At 45.1% G+C, this 13,707-nt stretch overlaps 1 protein-coding gene across 5 annotated transcripts in view; it reads left to right on the top strand.

Annotated features, from left to right (window-relative positions):
- The first annotated feature begins 790 nt into the window (after positions 1 to 790).
- The window catches only part of LOC121441193 (MAP7 domain-containing protein 2-like), a 132,849-nt gene continuing 119,932 nt past the window's right edge, over positions 791 to 13,707 (top strand). For 2 of the 5 annotated variants that reach the window (XM_041642336.1, XM_041642333.1), the window contains exon 1: positions 791 to 1,024. In XM_041642336.1, coding sequence (XP_041498270.1) covers positions 895 to 1,024 — 130 coding nt within the window. In that variant the 5' untranslated portion in view covers positions 791 to 894. The remainder of the gene's footprint in view (positions 1,025 to 13,707) is intronic. The other 3 variants (XM_041642335.1, XM_041642332.1, XM_041642334.1) reach the window with 2 other exon arrangements.

The raw sequence follows: 13,707 nt of genomic DNA, 5'->3' as shown, positions 1-13,707 counted from the left end.
AGGGTCTCCTCAGCCTGAAAGACTGCCCAGCACTGGGGTCTTTCAAGCCTGGGAAAAATGGTGCCGTCTAGGGCAGTCCTACAAAGACCCCGAGTCAAAAACAAAACAAAACAAAAAAACTAACATAAAAATTGACAAACGGGCTGGATTGAATCACGAAGCTCTGTAGAGCAAAGGCAACAATTATCAGAGAAAACCCACAGGAAGAGAGGAAATCTTTGCCAGCTAACCATCTTGCAGAATGTGTAAAGGAAAAGTGAGTCTACTTTTCACACGCCCGGAAAGATGAGAAGTTTAAGGTCATCTTTGACTAAAACTCTGGGTTTTTTTTTTTTGTTTTGTTTTTGTTGTTGTTTTGGTTCTTTCGAGACAGGGTCTGATTAGCTTTAAGTGTATTTGTGCGCTGATGTGTGGAAACTTGTTTAGTTCGAGTGTGCTCTCTGCATGTGCAAGATATATGTGAACTCGTAAGAAGAAATGTTCTGGGTTTGGCGTGTGTGGGTATGGGTGTGTGTGCGCGCGCACGCACATGCACCATCTACGCTAAGCAGTAAGAACTTGTGCTCACACAATTTGGGTGAACATCACAGTGAACAGTGCACGTGCACGTCCCGCACATTTCGTGTGAGAACAGCGGCGCATTTCACACCACCTAGAGAGTCATCGCTCGGCGGTTGAGAAGCCCTGAGCACTTCGCGCGTGCCGTGCCTCCGCGCGTGCGCGCGAGCTGAGGGGTGACGCACACGCGGGTGCGCGAGGGTCCGGCGCAGCGAGCCCAGGCAGTGCGAGGACGGCGCGCAAGGTGGGAGGGAGGGCGCGTGCGCAAGCGGACACGCGCGGAGTCGGTGCAGCGCGGCGGACCAGACAGTGCGCCTGTGCAGCCCGCGCAGCCCGATGGAGCGCAGTGGTGGGAACGGAGCCGGAGCCCCCTCGGAAGGGGTGCTGAAGGGCACCTCGCTGCAGCCCGCCAAGTCCACGGAAGCGAGCGCTGGGCGAGCCTCACATCCCACCCCTCGGCAGCCAGGTAAGGGCTGGGGGGCGGGGGGCGCCCGGCCAGGCCGGGCTGAGAACCCCCGGGGGGGCGGGGCGGGCCACAGTGACACCCTCGCCCGGACGCCCTTTTCCCGAGGCCTAGGTCAACCTGACGCGGGGACCTCAGGCCGCGTCCCTCTATCAGCAGGTGGCGAGGTCCCCTCGGGCTTGGCGTGGGTGAGTGGGCGAGCTTGCGGAGGGGGAGGCAGAACGCGGAGCAAGTATCTTTTTTCACAGTTGTTCCTGAGGTGTCCTCAGCGCCCGAGGGGGTTTCTGGAATGCCAGCCTTGCGGGCGCGGGGGACCCCCGCTGAGGTGTTGGGGAGGAGGGCTTGGCTGGCTCGCACACTGGTTAGCTCGCACGCTCCATCCTGGCTAAAGCGCACCGACCAGGAAGGTGGCCCAGCTTTGCGGGTCCCCACCCCCCACCTTCCTCAGGGTTGGGAAAACTGTCCTGTCGCACCAGGGCAGCGGTGGTTCATGAAGAGAGTGGGCCGCGGCCACCGCGAAGACGACCCCCCTCCCCACACCCCCTGCCGCCGCCCCGGTCCCGAAATCGCCGACATAGTGGCTTCGCTACTGGGGCGTCTGGCCCGCCGCGGCCCCGCCTTTCGTGGCAGCCTGGTGATGAGTATCCAAGCCCACGAGACTGCAGCTGAGAGCTGTGGCGTCTGGGGGCGGGGGTGGGGATAGGGGGGATGCGGGTCCTCGTCCCGTGTGCCCGAGGGGGACATCATGAGACATTTCAGAAGAACGTGATCGGCAGATCTCCCTTCTCCTGGTTCTCGCGCTAACCTTCTGTGTGCTTGCAGGTGGTGCGGAGGTATACGCAGCAAGGAAAAGGATCTCGTTCTGATTTTCCTGGCGACATGTTTTTTTTTTTTAAGTTAATAATGCGAACTGATTTTTTTTTTTTATCCTTTATTGCAAAAGCAAAAAACTCACACAAATCTTGGTATGATTTGGGCATTATCACATCGTGGAGATTTAAGTATTTTATATGAGGTGGAGGGGGCAGAGGAAAGACATCAAATGAAGTGGTATTGGGGGTGTTTGCGTCTTCGTTTTGAGACTGGATCTTGCTATGTGGTTTCTTTGGGTTTGGGCTTCAGAGATCATCCAAGTCACCACACCCAGACTGCAGATGTTCCCTTAGTCACTTGAAACACGCTTTTTGTTGGGATAGAGGGGATTATTTTATTGGACTTTCGGTTGCATCATTTATAGAAGGGAAAGGAAGGATAAAATTAATTCTCGCCGGGCGGTGGTGCACGCCTTTAATCCCAGCACTCGGGAGGCAGAGGCAGGCGGATCTCTGTGAGTTTGAGGCCAGCCTGGTCTACAAGAGCTAGTTCCAGGGGCTGGAGAGATGGCTCAGTGGTTAAGAGTACTGACTGCTCTTCCAGAGGACCAGGGTTCAATTCCCAGCACCCACATGGCAGCTCACAACTGTCTGAAGATCCAGTTGCAGGGGATCTGATACCTTCAAACCAATAAACAATAAAAAAATATTTAAAAAAAAAAAAGAGCTAGTTCCAGGACAGGCTCCAAAGCCACAGAGAAACCCTGTCTCGAAAAAACCAAAAAAAAAAAAAAAATTAATTCTCGTTTGTTAACGTGCTTTTTATTAAATGAGCAACTTATTAAAACATTATAGGATAGTGATTAATAAGTATCCTTTAAACAAATACTTACATTTTCATTCTTTTTCTTGAGAGACTCAGGCAATATCTGCCCAGAATCCACACATGAGAGCCAGCTCTCTCTGGCAAAGGGGACCTCATACAATAAAACATTAGAAAGGGGATGTTGTTTTGAGTTTGTATTTTTATTTGGGGGGGGGTTTCTTGTTTTGGATTTTCGAGACAGGGTTTCTCTGTAGCTTTGGGGCCTGTACTGGAATTCACTCTGTAGACCAGGTTGGCCTCGAACTCAGAGATCTGTCTGCCTCTGCCTCTGTGCTGGGATTAAAGGCGTGCGCCACCACTGCCTTGCTTATTTAGATGTTTCTTGTAGTAGAGAATGGGATGTATGGTTGGATATCCGGTTTACCTGGGATTTTTACTTGAAGGAAATACATATATATATATATATATATATATATATATATATTTGATATTTATGGAGCTACTTGAAGGAATTTAAGAGGACAGTTCTTCCTTTCCCCTATTGCTCTGTTACAGTGTAGACAGTAGTTTTAGAATTTCTAAAATGAGCCAGGTGGTGGTGGTGCACGCCTTTAATCCCAGCATTCAAGGAGGCAGAGGCAGGTGGATCTCTGTGAATTCGAGGTCAGCCTGGTCTACAGTGTGAGTTCAAGGACAGTCAAGGCTATACAAGAACAGCAAAAAACAACAAAGAAAAGAATTTCTAAGATAATTCTAGATTTTAAATATATAACCTACAGTGAATATTTAGAGGTCATTCTTAATAGCTATGTGAAAGAAAATAGATTTTTTTACTTTATTTCATAGTTGTAGGGATGGAGATATGTGTGGGCAATGCAATATAACCCATTGTTGGGCATGAATTCACGTTCCTGTTCCCCATCACCAACAGTGATAACTAAAGTCTCCCTCCCTCCCTCCCTTCCTCCCTCCCTCCCTCCCTCCCTCCTTCCTTCCTTCCTGTTTTTGGTTTAAGACAGAGTTTCCTGGCTGGCCTAGAATTCACTCTGTAGACCAGGCCGGCCTCGAACTCACAGAGATCTGCCCGCCTCTGCACCCCTCTTCCCCAGTGCTGGGATTAAAGGCGTGCGCTGCCACCACCACCTAGCTTGTTTTTTTTTTCTGTGTGTGTGTGTGTGTGTGTGTGTGTGTGTGTGTGTGTGTGTGTGTGTGTAACTTAGGTCTCATTCCTCAGGCACTTTGCATCTTATTTTGAAACTAAGTCTCTGACCTGGAACTCACAGTTTTGGCTAGCTGGCTAGGGATCCCCAAGGACCCACCTCTTTCTGCCTTCCCAATGCTAGACTTACAAGCACATTCCACCATTGGACTTCTTTCTTCGTGGGTTCTGGAGTTGAGCTTAAGTTCTCATGCTTGCATGGCAGGTACTTTACTGACTAAACTTTCTTCCCAGTTCCATTTTTAATTTTTTTAACTTGTATTTTTTAGTGTACAAAGTAGTGGGTCCCATTATGACATTTTCATGTATATAAACCATTGTAGTTTGCTCACGTTCTCCATTACCCTACCTTGTCCCCCTTCCACCTTACTGGTCACCTTTTTTTCATTGAAATATTCCACTCTAAATTGGTTGGTGATGGCAAACGCCTTTAATCCCAGCACTTGGGAGGCAGAGGCAGGTGGATTTCTGTGAGTTCGAGGCCAACCTGGTCTACAGAGCTAGTTCCAGGACAGGCTCCAAAGCTACAGAGAAACCCTGTCTCAAAAAAAAAAAAAAAAAACAGGAAGAAAAAAAGAAAAAAGAAAGAAATATTCCCCCTCTGTTTTCATGTCTTTTACATAGGTATTTTTGAATTTAGGTTCTACGTGTGAGAAAAAAAAACTTGATACTCTTCTTCCCCACAAGGAGGGATTTTTCCATTTCTGTTTCTCCTTTCCCTGCCCCCTTCCCTTTCCTCTTTCTTTCTATATAGCTCAAATTCTCCTTTAACTCACTATGTAGCCTAGGATGTCCTCAAATTGGTGATAGTAACTACTGCTTCAGTCCCCACAGTGTTGGGATTACAGGGAGGGCACTACACATGGCTTTCTGAGGGGGGATTCTCAATTATACTTATTGTAGATCCATTTAATGAATGCTACTGATAAATTAGTTTTAAGGCTGAGAATATAGCTTAGTGGGTAGAGTGCTTGCCTGGTATGCTTAAGGTTAATAAAATTTTTAGTTGCTGCTCTATTCACAATAGCTAGGAGAATGTGGAATCAGTTTAGATGATCATTAACAGAAGAATGGAGCTAGGCTTGGGTGTCTACCTGTAATCCTAACCTTTAGGAGGTAGAGGCAAGAGGTCAGTAGTTCAAGGACAATCTTGTTGGGTGGTGACCAAGCACACCTTTGAAAGCAGAGGCAGGTGGATCTCTGAGGTCAGCCTGGTCTACAAAGTAAGCTCCGGGGTAGACAGGGCCACTACATAGAGAACTCTGTCTCTAACAACCAAAAAAGTGCCGGGCGGTGGTGGCGCACGCCTTTAATCCCAGCACTTGGGAGGCAGAGTCAGGTGGATCTCTGTGAGTTCGAGACCAGCCTGGTCTACAAGAGCTAGTTCCAGGACAGGCTCCAAAACCACAGAGAAACCCTGTCTCGAAAAACCAAAAAAAAAAAAAAAAAAAGCAAAGAAGAAGCAACAAAAAGAGACTCTGTCTTTTTCGTTTTTGTTTTCCGAAACAGGGTTTCTCCGGATAACAGCCCTAGTGGTCCTGGAACTAACTGTAGACCAGACTGGCCGTGAACTCACAGAGATCCACCTGCCTTTGCCTCCCGAGTCCTGGGATTAAAGGTATGCACCAACACTGCCCAGTGATATCTTGTCTTAAAAATGAACAAAATAGGGGCGATGGTGGTGCATGCCTTTAATCCCAGCACTCGGGAGGCAAAGGCAGGCGGATCTCTGTGAGTTCGAGACCAGCCTGGTCTACAGAGCTAGTTCCAGGACAGGCTCCAAAGCCACAGAGAAACCCTGTCTCAAAAAACAAACAAACAAATGAACAAAATAGCCAGGCGATGGTGGCGCACACCTTTAATCCCAGCAGTCGGGAGGCAGAGGCAGGTGGATCTCTGTGAGTTCGAAACCAGCCTGGTCTACAGAGCTAGTTCCAGGACAGGCCCCAAAGCCACAGAGAAACCCTGTTTCAAAAAACCAAAAAAGAAAAACCAAAAAAATGAATAAAATAAGACCATAATCCGTGGGCGAGTAAAGAAAATGTGGTGTATATACACAGTAGCATTTTATTTAGCTGTAAAGAAAAAAATGAAATAACATTTCCAGAAAAATGGGTGGGACTGGAAAGCATGTATATATGTAGGGATTTATGCACAAGTGAGACCAGAAGAGGGTGTCAGATCTCCTGGAGTTGAGAGTTAAAGACAATTGTATACCACTGAAGCTGAACTCCAGTCCTTTGCAAGGGCAGTATGAGCCCCTAATTTTGAACCACTCCCCAAATAAAATATTTTATCTCACCATCCTCTTAAACTGTATGAAAATACCATAATGAAACCCATTACTTTGTATGCTAATTATAAAAATAAAATAAATATAAGGTTACCAAAAAATATGTTTATTCATTTACAATGAAAAGTAATAGACATGTGAATTAAATAACTTTAAGTGCTTCAAAGTTGGTGTGCTAAAACTAGAATGTTCAGTGTATGCTGCAGTTACAGGTGATATTAACCTTTATACTTTTGAGGCTAATGATGGGTGATGAGTCCATGTATTTAATCCCCGCACCAGTTTTTTTTTTTTTTTGAGGCACCATCTCATGGTGTCATTCTGTCCTGACTGGCCTCATACTCTCTAGGTAGGGAGTGGTGACTTTGAACTTCTAATCCTCCTGCCTCCACATGCCACGTTATGTGATCATAGACATATGCCACCACACCTGGTTCATGTGCTGGGGAGCAAACCCAGGGCTCAATGCATGCTAGGCAAACATTCTACTACATTTTTTTTTGGTGGTAGTTGTGAGAATCAAACCTTATGCATGTTATGCCTATGTTCTACACTGTTTTAAACTCCCCACCCCAGATAAATCTTAATTCCTTTTTTTTGGTGGGGGGTTCAAGATGAGGTTTCTCTGTGTAGCTCTGGCTGTCCTGGAATTTACTCTGTAGACCAGGCTGGCTTTGAAATCAGAGATCCTCCTGCCTCTGCCTTCTGAGTACTGGGATTAAAGGCATGTGTCACTGCCCAGCTAAATCTTTATTCTTGAATTATATTTTAAATGCATTATGGGTTTGGGGATATTGTAGAGTAGTTGCCTAACATGCATGAAACTTTTAAGTTCAGTATCCCAGAACCTCAAATTGATGATGATGATGATAATTCATCCTAGCTACTACTCATTCTTGGGCACCCAAGGACTTATGTGGGGTCCATTCCTAATGAGACACGATTTGTATTTTTAGAGATCAACTCCTATTCCTAAGCATTTATGGAGTCCTTTGGGGACTGAAAATACAGAGCGGTTTGAGATAATGTGAACTGAGACCATATAATGTCCCATTGGCGTATTTGAGGGATGTGAATAGTTGAATGGTTTTCCTGATGGTGTTATAGGATATTGAAAGGGAGTACCTCTGGTTGTTCCCCAAGCAACAGGTTTTTCAACTATTGAAATAATGTTCTTATTTTACTTACCCACCAGTGATGCCTTCTTTTAATCATTTTACTACTGAGAACGAAATTACTCAGTATGCTATTCTTAATGCTTGTGGTGTATACCATAGGGCCTGTTGTTTCAATCTGCTTAAATACCTTTAATGAATACATAAATCACCAGCTGCTGTCCACTGTCATGTTAGGCTACATCATTGTCACATAGGTCATGTGTTCTTTTCAGTCTAAAATGCCTCCTTCCCCCCTTTCAACTTCAGATACTCATTTCCTTTAGGTTCTTTCACACAGAATTAATGAACTTCGTTTTTTTTTCTTTTTTGAGACAGGATTTTTTTAAAAATTCATTATTGAATCTTTGGGGGTTTCACATCATGTACCCCAATTCTGTTCACCTCCTGATTCCTCCATATTCCCTCCTCATCCCTATTACATCCCTTCATGGGAAAAAACAGCAAAGTTAGCAAGCAAGCAAAAACAAGAATAACCAAAAAAAAAAAAAAGACGAACAAAACAGAACCAAAAAACCACACCCGAAACAACAAAATCTCTGCTTTTCCTCTCCTGCCTCTCCATCACTTCTTCATCTGTCCTGACGGCATTGGAGGCTTTGGTGTGATACAGGATTTTTTTTGTGTGTGTATGTAACCCTTGCTGTCCTGGAGACAAGGTTGGCCTCTGTAGACCAGGCTGGCCTCAGACTCACAGAGATCTGCCTGCCTCTGCCTCCCGAATGCTGGGATTAAAGGCATGTGCCACCACCACTCGGCTATAGTAAGTACTGAACCTCTCTCCAGCCCTGGATTTCCTCCTGTCTGTGCCTGGGGTAGTTCTGCCAGTGTCAGAGTAACTTTCCCATCCTCTAAGTCAGTATTGACTCAGTGTCTACTGTTGTCAACAAACCTGAGTAGATTGAGCTCCACACCATCTTGGGATATATGATAGATCTCTCACTCTCTCTCCTCTCCTTCTCTCCCTTTCCCCCCCCCCCCCCCCCATCTCTCTCTGTCAGCTCATATAAAATATTTGACATTGCTGAACTTCAGTTTTCTCACTTTTTTCATTTGGCAGTAAGGGCTTGGATCTTACATTGTAAGCCCAGGCTGGCCTGGAACTCAAAGCAGTTCTCCTGCCTCAGCTTCCCAAATGCTGGTATTACAGACAGGAGTAACCATGTCCTTTCTTACCTTTTTGTTGTTTGCTTTTGTTTTCCGACAGTATCTCTCTTTGTAGCCCAGGCTGTCCTTTAACTCACTGCATTAGCTAAAGTTGAGCTTGAATTCCTGATCTAAGTGCTAGGATTACAAGGCATGTGTTACTATGCCTGGCCCTCAGCTTTTTGTTTGTTTTTGAGACTAGGTTTCATTCTATAGTCCACGTTGGCCTTAAGCTTGTGCCAGTCATCCTGTCTTAGCCTCATGAGCACTATGATTACAGGTATATGATACCATCCCTGGTTTATTATCTCAAATTTTAAAAATGTGTATGAGTGTTTTGCCTATATGCATATCTGTATACCAAATGCATACCTGGTACCTATGGTGGCTGGTGGCCGGTAGAGGGAGTTTGATTCCCCGGAACTAGAGTTTTTTTTTTAAAAAAATATTTATTTATTTATTATGTATACAATATTCCATCTGTGTGTATGCCTGCAGGCCAGAAGAGGGCACCAGACCCCATTACAGATGGCTGTGAGCCACCATGTGGTTGCTGGGAATTGAACTCAGGACCTTTGGAAGAGTAGGCAATGCTCTTAACCTCTGAGCCATCTTTTCAGCCTTCCGGAAGTAGAGTTATAGACAGTTGTGAGCTGCCATTATGTGGTTATTGGGATGTTAACCCTAGTCTTATGGAAGCATGATCCATCTCTCCAGCCTTAGTTATCTTACCTTTGAAATAGACCCATGGACAACAAAGCACTACCTTCAGGATGATGCAGTTAATCTGTCCAGAAGTCCTAGAGGTGATTAGCCATTATTAATTGTGGACGTCTTTCTACTAAGTCTTTATCTTTTTTTATTTATTTTATTTTTTTATTTTTATTTTTTTTAGAAGAATAAACACTTTTTATTAAGGATCCATTTTACTTTTTTTTAATTTATTTATTTATTAAGGATTTCTGCCTCCTTTCCGCAACCGCTTCCCATTTCCCTCCCCCTCCCCCGATCAAGTCCCCCTCCCTCATCTGCTTGAAGAGCAATCAGGGTTCCCTGACCTGTGGGAAGCCCAAGGACTGCCCACCTCTATTTTCGAGACAGGGTTTCTCTGTAGTTTTTGGTGCCTGTCCTGGAACTAGCTCTTGTAGATCAGGCTGGCCTCGAACTCACAGAGATTCGACTGCTTCTGCCTCCCAAGTGCTGGGATTAAAGGCATGTGCCACCACTGCCTGGCTAGGTCTTTATCTTAAGAACAAATCTTGGGCCCAGATTATAGGTGGCTCTATAAGTGCCACCTAGTGCAGAAGGTGGAGATGATTATCCTACCCTTCTTCAAGTGTGTGTGCACACAGTAGGTCTATAACTAACATTTTCCACTTGTATTAAACAAAAATCAGCCCGATGGTGGTGGCACACACCTTTAATCCCAGCACTCAGGAGGCAGAGACAGGCAGACCTCAGTGAGTTCGAGACCAGCCTGGTCTACAGAGCTAGTTCCAGGACAGGCTCCAAAGCCACAGAGAAACCCTGTCTCAAAAAACAAACAAACAAATGAACAAAATAGCCAGGCGATGGTGGCGCACACCTTTAATCCCAGCACTCGGGAGGCAGAGGCAGGTGGATTTCTGTGAGTTCAAGGCCAGCCTGGTCTACAAGAGCTAGTTCCAGGACAGGCTCCAAAGCTACAGAGAAACCCTGTCTCAAAAAACAAAACAAAAAAAAATCAACTACATTAGGGTGAGTGCTGAGTGAATATTTGTTGAATTTTAGAAGTGTTTTGCTAGAGAGAAATTTGAAATAATGGAACTGCAAGTCATGTGTCCTGAAGTCTGTTATGTTTTTTCTGTATTCTCCACATGATTATTGTCTAACTGAATTAAATAATTTGCCCATTCTTGGAAAACCAAAACTCATGAAATCAAGCACTCTGAAATAAAAAGGTTTATTGATCCATTACTTATGATAAGCAAAAAAAAAATGTTGTATCTCTGGGGCAAGTTCCCTTGAAGCCATAAGCAGCAAGACTTGTAGACAGTTGGGGAAATGTCTGATAGATCCAAAAAGCAGAGTAGAGTAGAGCTTGAGAGGTGGCTCAACAGTGAAGAGTACATGTTGCTCTTACAGAGGACTGTAATTCAGTTCCCAGAACCCATGTCAGGTGGTTCACAACCACCTGTGTAACTTCAGTTCCGAGGGATCCAATGCCATCTTCTAGTCTCTGAGGTACACACACACACACACACACACACACACACACACACACACACTGAATAAAAGGAGCTGGGCAGTGGTGGCGCACGCCTTTATTCCTAGCACTCAGGAGGCAGAGGCAGGCAGATCTCTGAGTTAGAGGCCAGCCTGGTCTACAGAGCTAGTTGTAGGACAGCTAGGGCTATTACATTAAGAAACCCTGTCTCAAAAAACAAAAACAAAAAAGAAAAGAAAAAAAGAAGGGTACTTTGCAAAGAAAATTTGGGAAAGATGGAAGTCGCTCAAATTGAGTCTATAGAGACTGTTGCCAAGAAAATTATTATCTCTATATTGGCTAAGACTGTTGTGACTAAATTTGAGTTAATGTTTTTGTTTTGTTTTGCTTTTTGTTTTTCGAGACAGGGTTTCTTTGTGTAGCTCTGGCTGTCCTGGAACTAGCTCTTGTAGACCAGGCTGGCCTTGAACTCACAGAGATCCACCTGCCTCTGCCTCCCAAGTTCTGGGATTAAAAGCGCGTGCCACCACAGCCCAGCTTTGAGTTAATGTTTTAACATGCATTTAATAATGTAAATTGCTTTTTCAGACAATCTCAGACTTCTTGTTTAGCTGAGACTGGCCTCCAATTCTGATTCTCCTTCTTCTACCTCTCAAGTACTGGAATTATATGCTGTGATGCCTAGCTATAAGAATTTTTTTACTTCTCCATCTTTCCTCCTGTATATTCATTGCCCATTTAGTAAGTACATTGAGGATATCTTAGAACTTTACAAATTATTTTTTTGGGGGCAGGGAGAGAATTGCTTATAGTTAAGATAGGGTTTCTTGATGCCTTTTGATCTGCATCTCTTCCATCTCCATCCCTGGAGTAGGAGACTATGGGCATAAAAACTGAAAGTTCATCAAGTTCCCTAGGGAGTCTAATATTGTGGGGTTGGGTTGGGTAGTAAAGGCTGAAAAATCCACCCCAAAATCAGTTAATCATCCATTTTCATTTATTTAGTTATTTATTTATTTAGTTAGTTTTTTGAGACAGGGTTTCTCTGTAGCTTTGGAGCCTGTCCTGGAACTAGCTCTTTTTTTTTTCTTTTTTGAGACAGGGTTTCTCTGTGGTTTTGGAGCCTGTCCTGGAACTAGCTCTTGTAGACCAGGCTGGTCTCGAACTCACAGAGATCCGCCTGGCTCTGCCTCCTGAGTGCTGGGATGAAAGGCGTGCGCCACCACTGCCCGACTTGGAACTAGCTCTTGTAGACTAGACTGGTCCCAAACTCACAGAGAACTGCCTGCCTCTGCCTCCCGAGTGCTGGGATTAAAGACATGCACCACCACTGCTTGGCCCATTTTCTTAAAGAGCTTCTAGATTTTTAAAAAAATACATTATTTTCAATTATGTGTCTCTGTGTGTAGGTGTGTGCATGAGAGTGCTGGTACCCATGCAAAGCAGAGGCATCAGATCCCTTTGACATTGGAGATACAGGTTATTTCAGGCTGCCTGATGTGGATGCTAGGACAAGAACTCAGGTCCCCTGCTTTATTAAACCTCTTAGCCATCTCTCCAGTCCCTGTTCATCCTTATTCAAATTGTATTTTATCTGTTTATATTTATAGTTCAGCATTGACCCCGTGGCCTCGTCCGTACTAGGGAAGCACTACACTGAGCTATACTTCCAGGCCTCAAAGTTGCTTAAAACTCAAGGGACACACCTTTAATTTTAGCACTCAAGAGGCAGAGGCAGATGGATCTCTGTGAGTTCCAGACCAACCAAGACCATTTCTTTTTTTTTTAATTTTTTTTATTGAGAAAAGGAGAAAAAAAAAACAAGTTTCCACCTCCTCCCAGCCTCCCATTTCTCTCCCCCTCCTCCCACTCTTCTCCCCCTCCCCCCACTCCTTTCCCCCTCCCTCTCCAGTGCAAAGAGCCATTAGGGTTTTCTGCCCTGTGGTAAGTCCTAGGTCCTCCCCCCTCCGTCCATATCTAGGAAGGTGAACATCCAAACTGGCTAGGCTCCCACAAAGCCAGCACATTAAGCAGGATCAAAACCCCGTGCCATTGTCCTTTGCTTCTCATCAGCCCTCATTGTTCGCCATGTTCAGAGAGTCCAGTTTTATCCCATGCTTTTTCAGTCACAGTCCAGCTGGCCTTGGTGAACTCCCAATAGATCAGCTCCACTGTCTCAGTGGGTGGGTGCACCCCTCGTGGTCCCGACTTCTTTGCTCATGTTCTCCCTCCTTCTGCTCCTCATTGGGACCTTGGGAGCTCAGTCCAGTGCTCCAGTGTGGGTCTCTGTCTCTATCTCCATCCATCACCAGATGAAGGTTCTATGATGATATGCAAGATATTCGTCATTATTGCTCTAGGATAGGGTCATTTCAGGTTCCCTATCCTCAGCTGCCCAAGGAACTAACTGGGGACCTCAGCTTGGGCACCTGGGAGCCCCTCTAGGGTCAGGTCTCTTGCCAACCCTAAGATGGCTCCCTTAACTAAGAATTGTGGTTCCGTGCTCCCCTGTCCAACCTTCCTTTATCCCTATCCACCTGTTTCCCCAAGCCCCCCCTCCTTCCCTTCTCCCTTTTCTCTCCCCATCTCCCCTTACCCCCATCCCACCCGACACCCAAGATCCCAATTTTCTCCCGGGCAATTTTGTCTACTTCCCATAGCCAAGAGGATAACTATATGTTTTTCCTTGGGTTCACCTTCTTACTTAGCTTCTTTAGATTCACCTATTGTAGACTCCGTGACCCTTATTTATGGCTAGAAACCAATTATGAGTGAGTACATCCCATGTTCATCTTTTTGGGTCTGGGATACCTCACTCAGGATAGTGTTTTCTATTTCCATCCATTTGCACGCAAAATTCGAGAAGTCATTGTTTTTTACCGCTGAGTAGTACTCTAATGTGTATATATTCCATACTTTCTTCATCCATTCTTCCATTGAAGGGCATCTAGGTTGTTTCCAGGTTCTGGCTATTACAAATAATACTGCTATGAACATAGTTGAACAAAT

Source organism: Microtus oregoni, unplaced genomic scaffold, assembly GCF_018167655.1.
Source record: "Microtus oregoni isolate MIOR12 unplaced genomic scaffold, Mior012 000074F_000, whole genome shotgun sequence".
In the NCBI taxonomy this organism is placed as follows: Eukaryota; Metazoa; Chordata; class Mammalia; order Rodentia; family Cricetidae; genus Microtus; species Microtus oregoni.
This window is presented reverse-complemented; position numbering and strand designations above follow the sequence as displayed.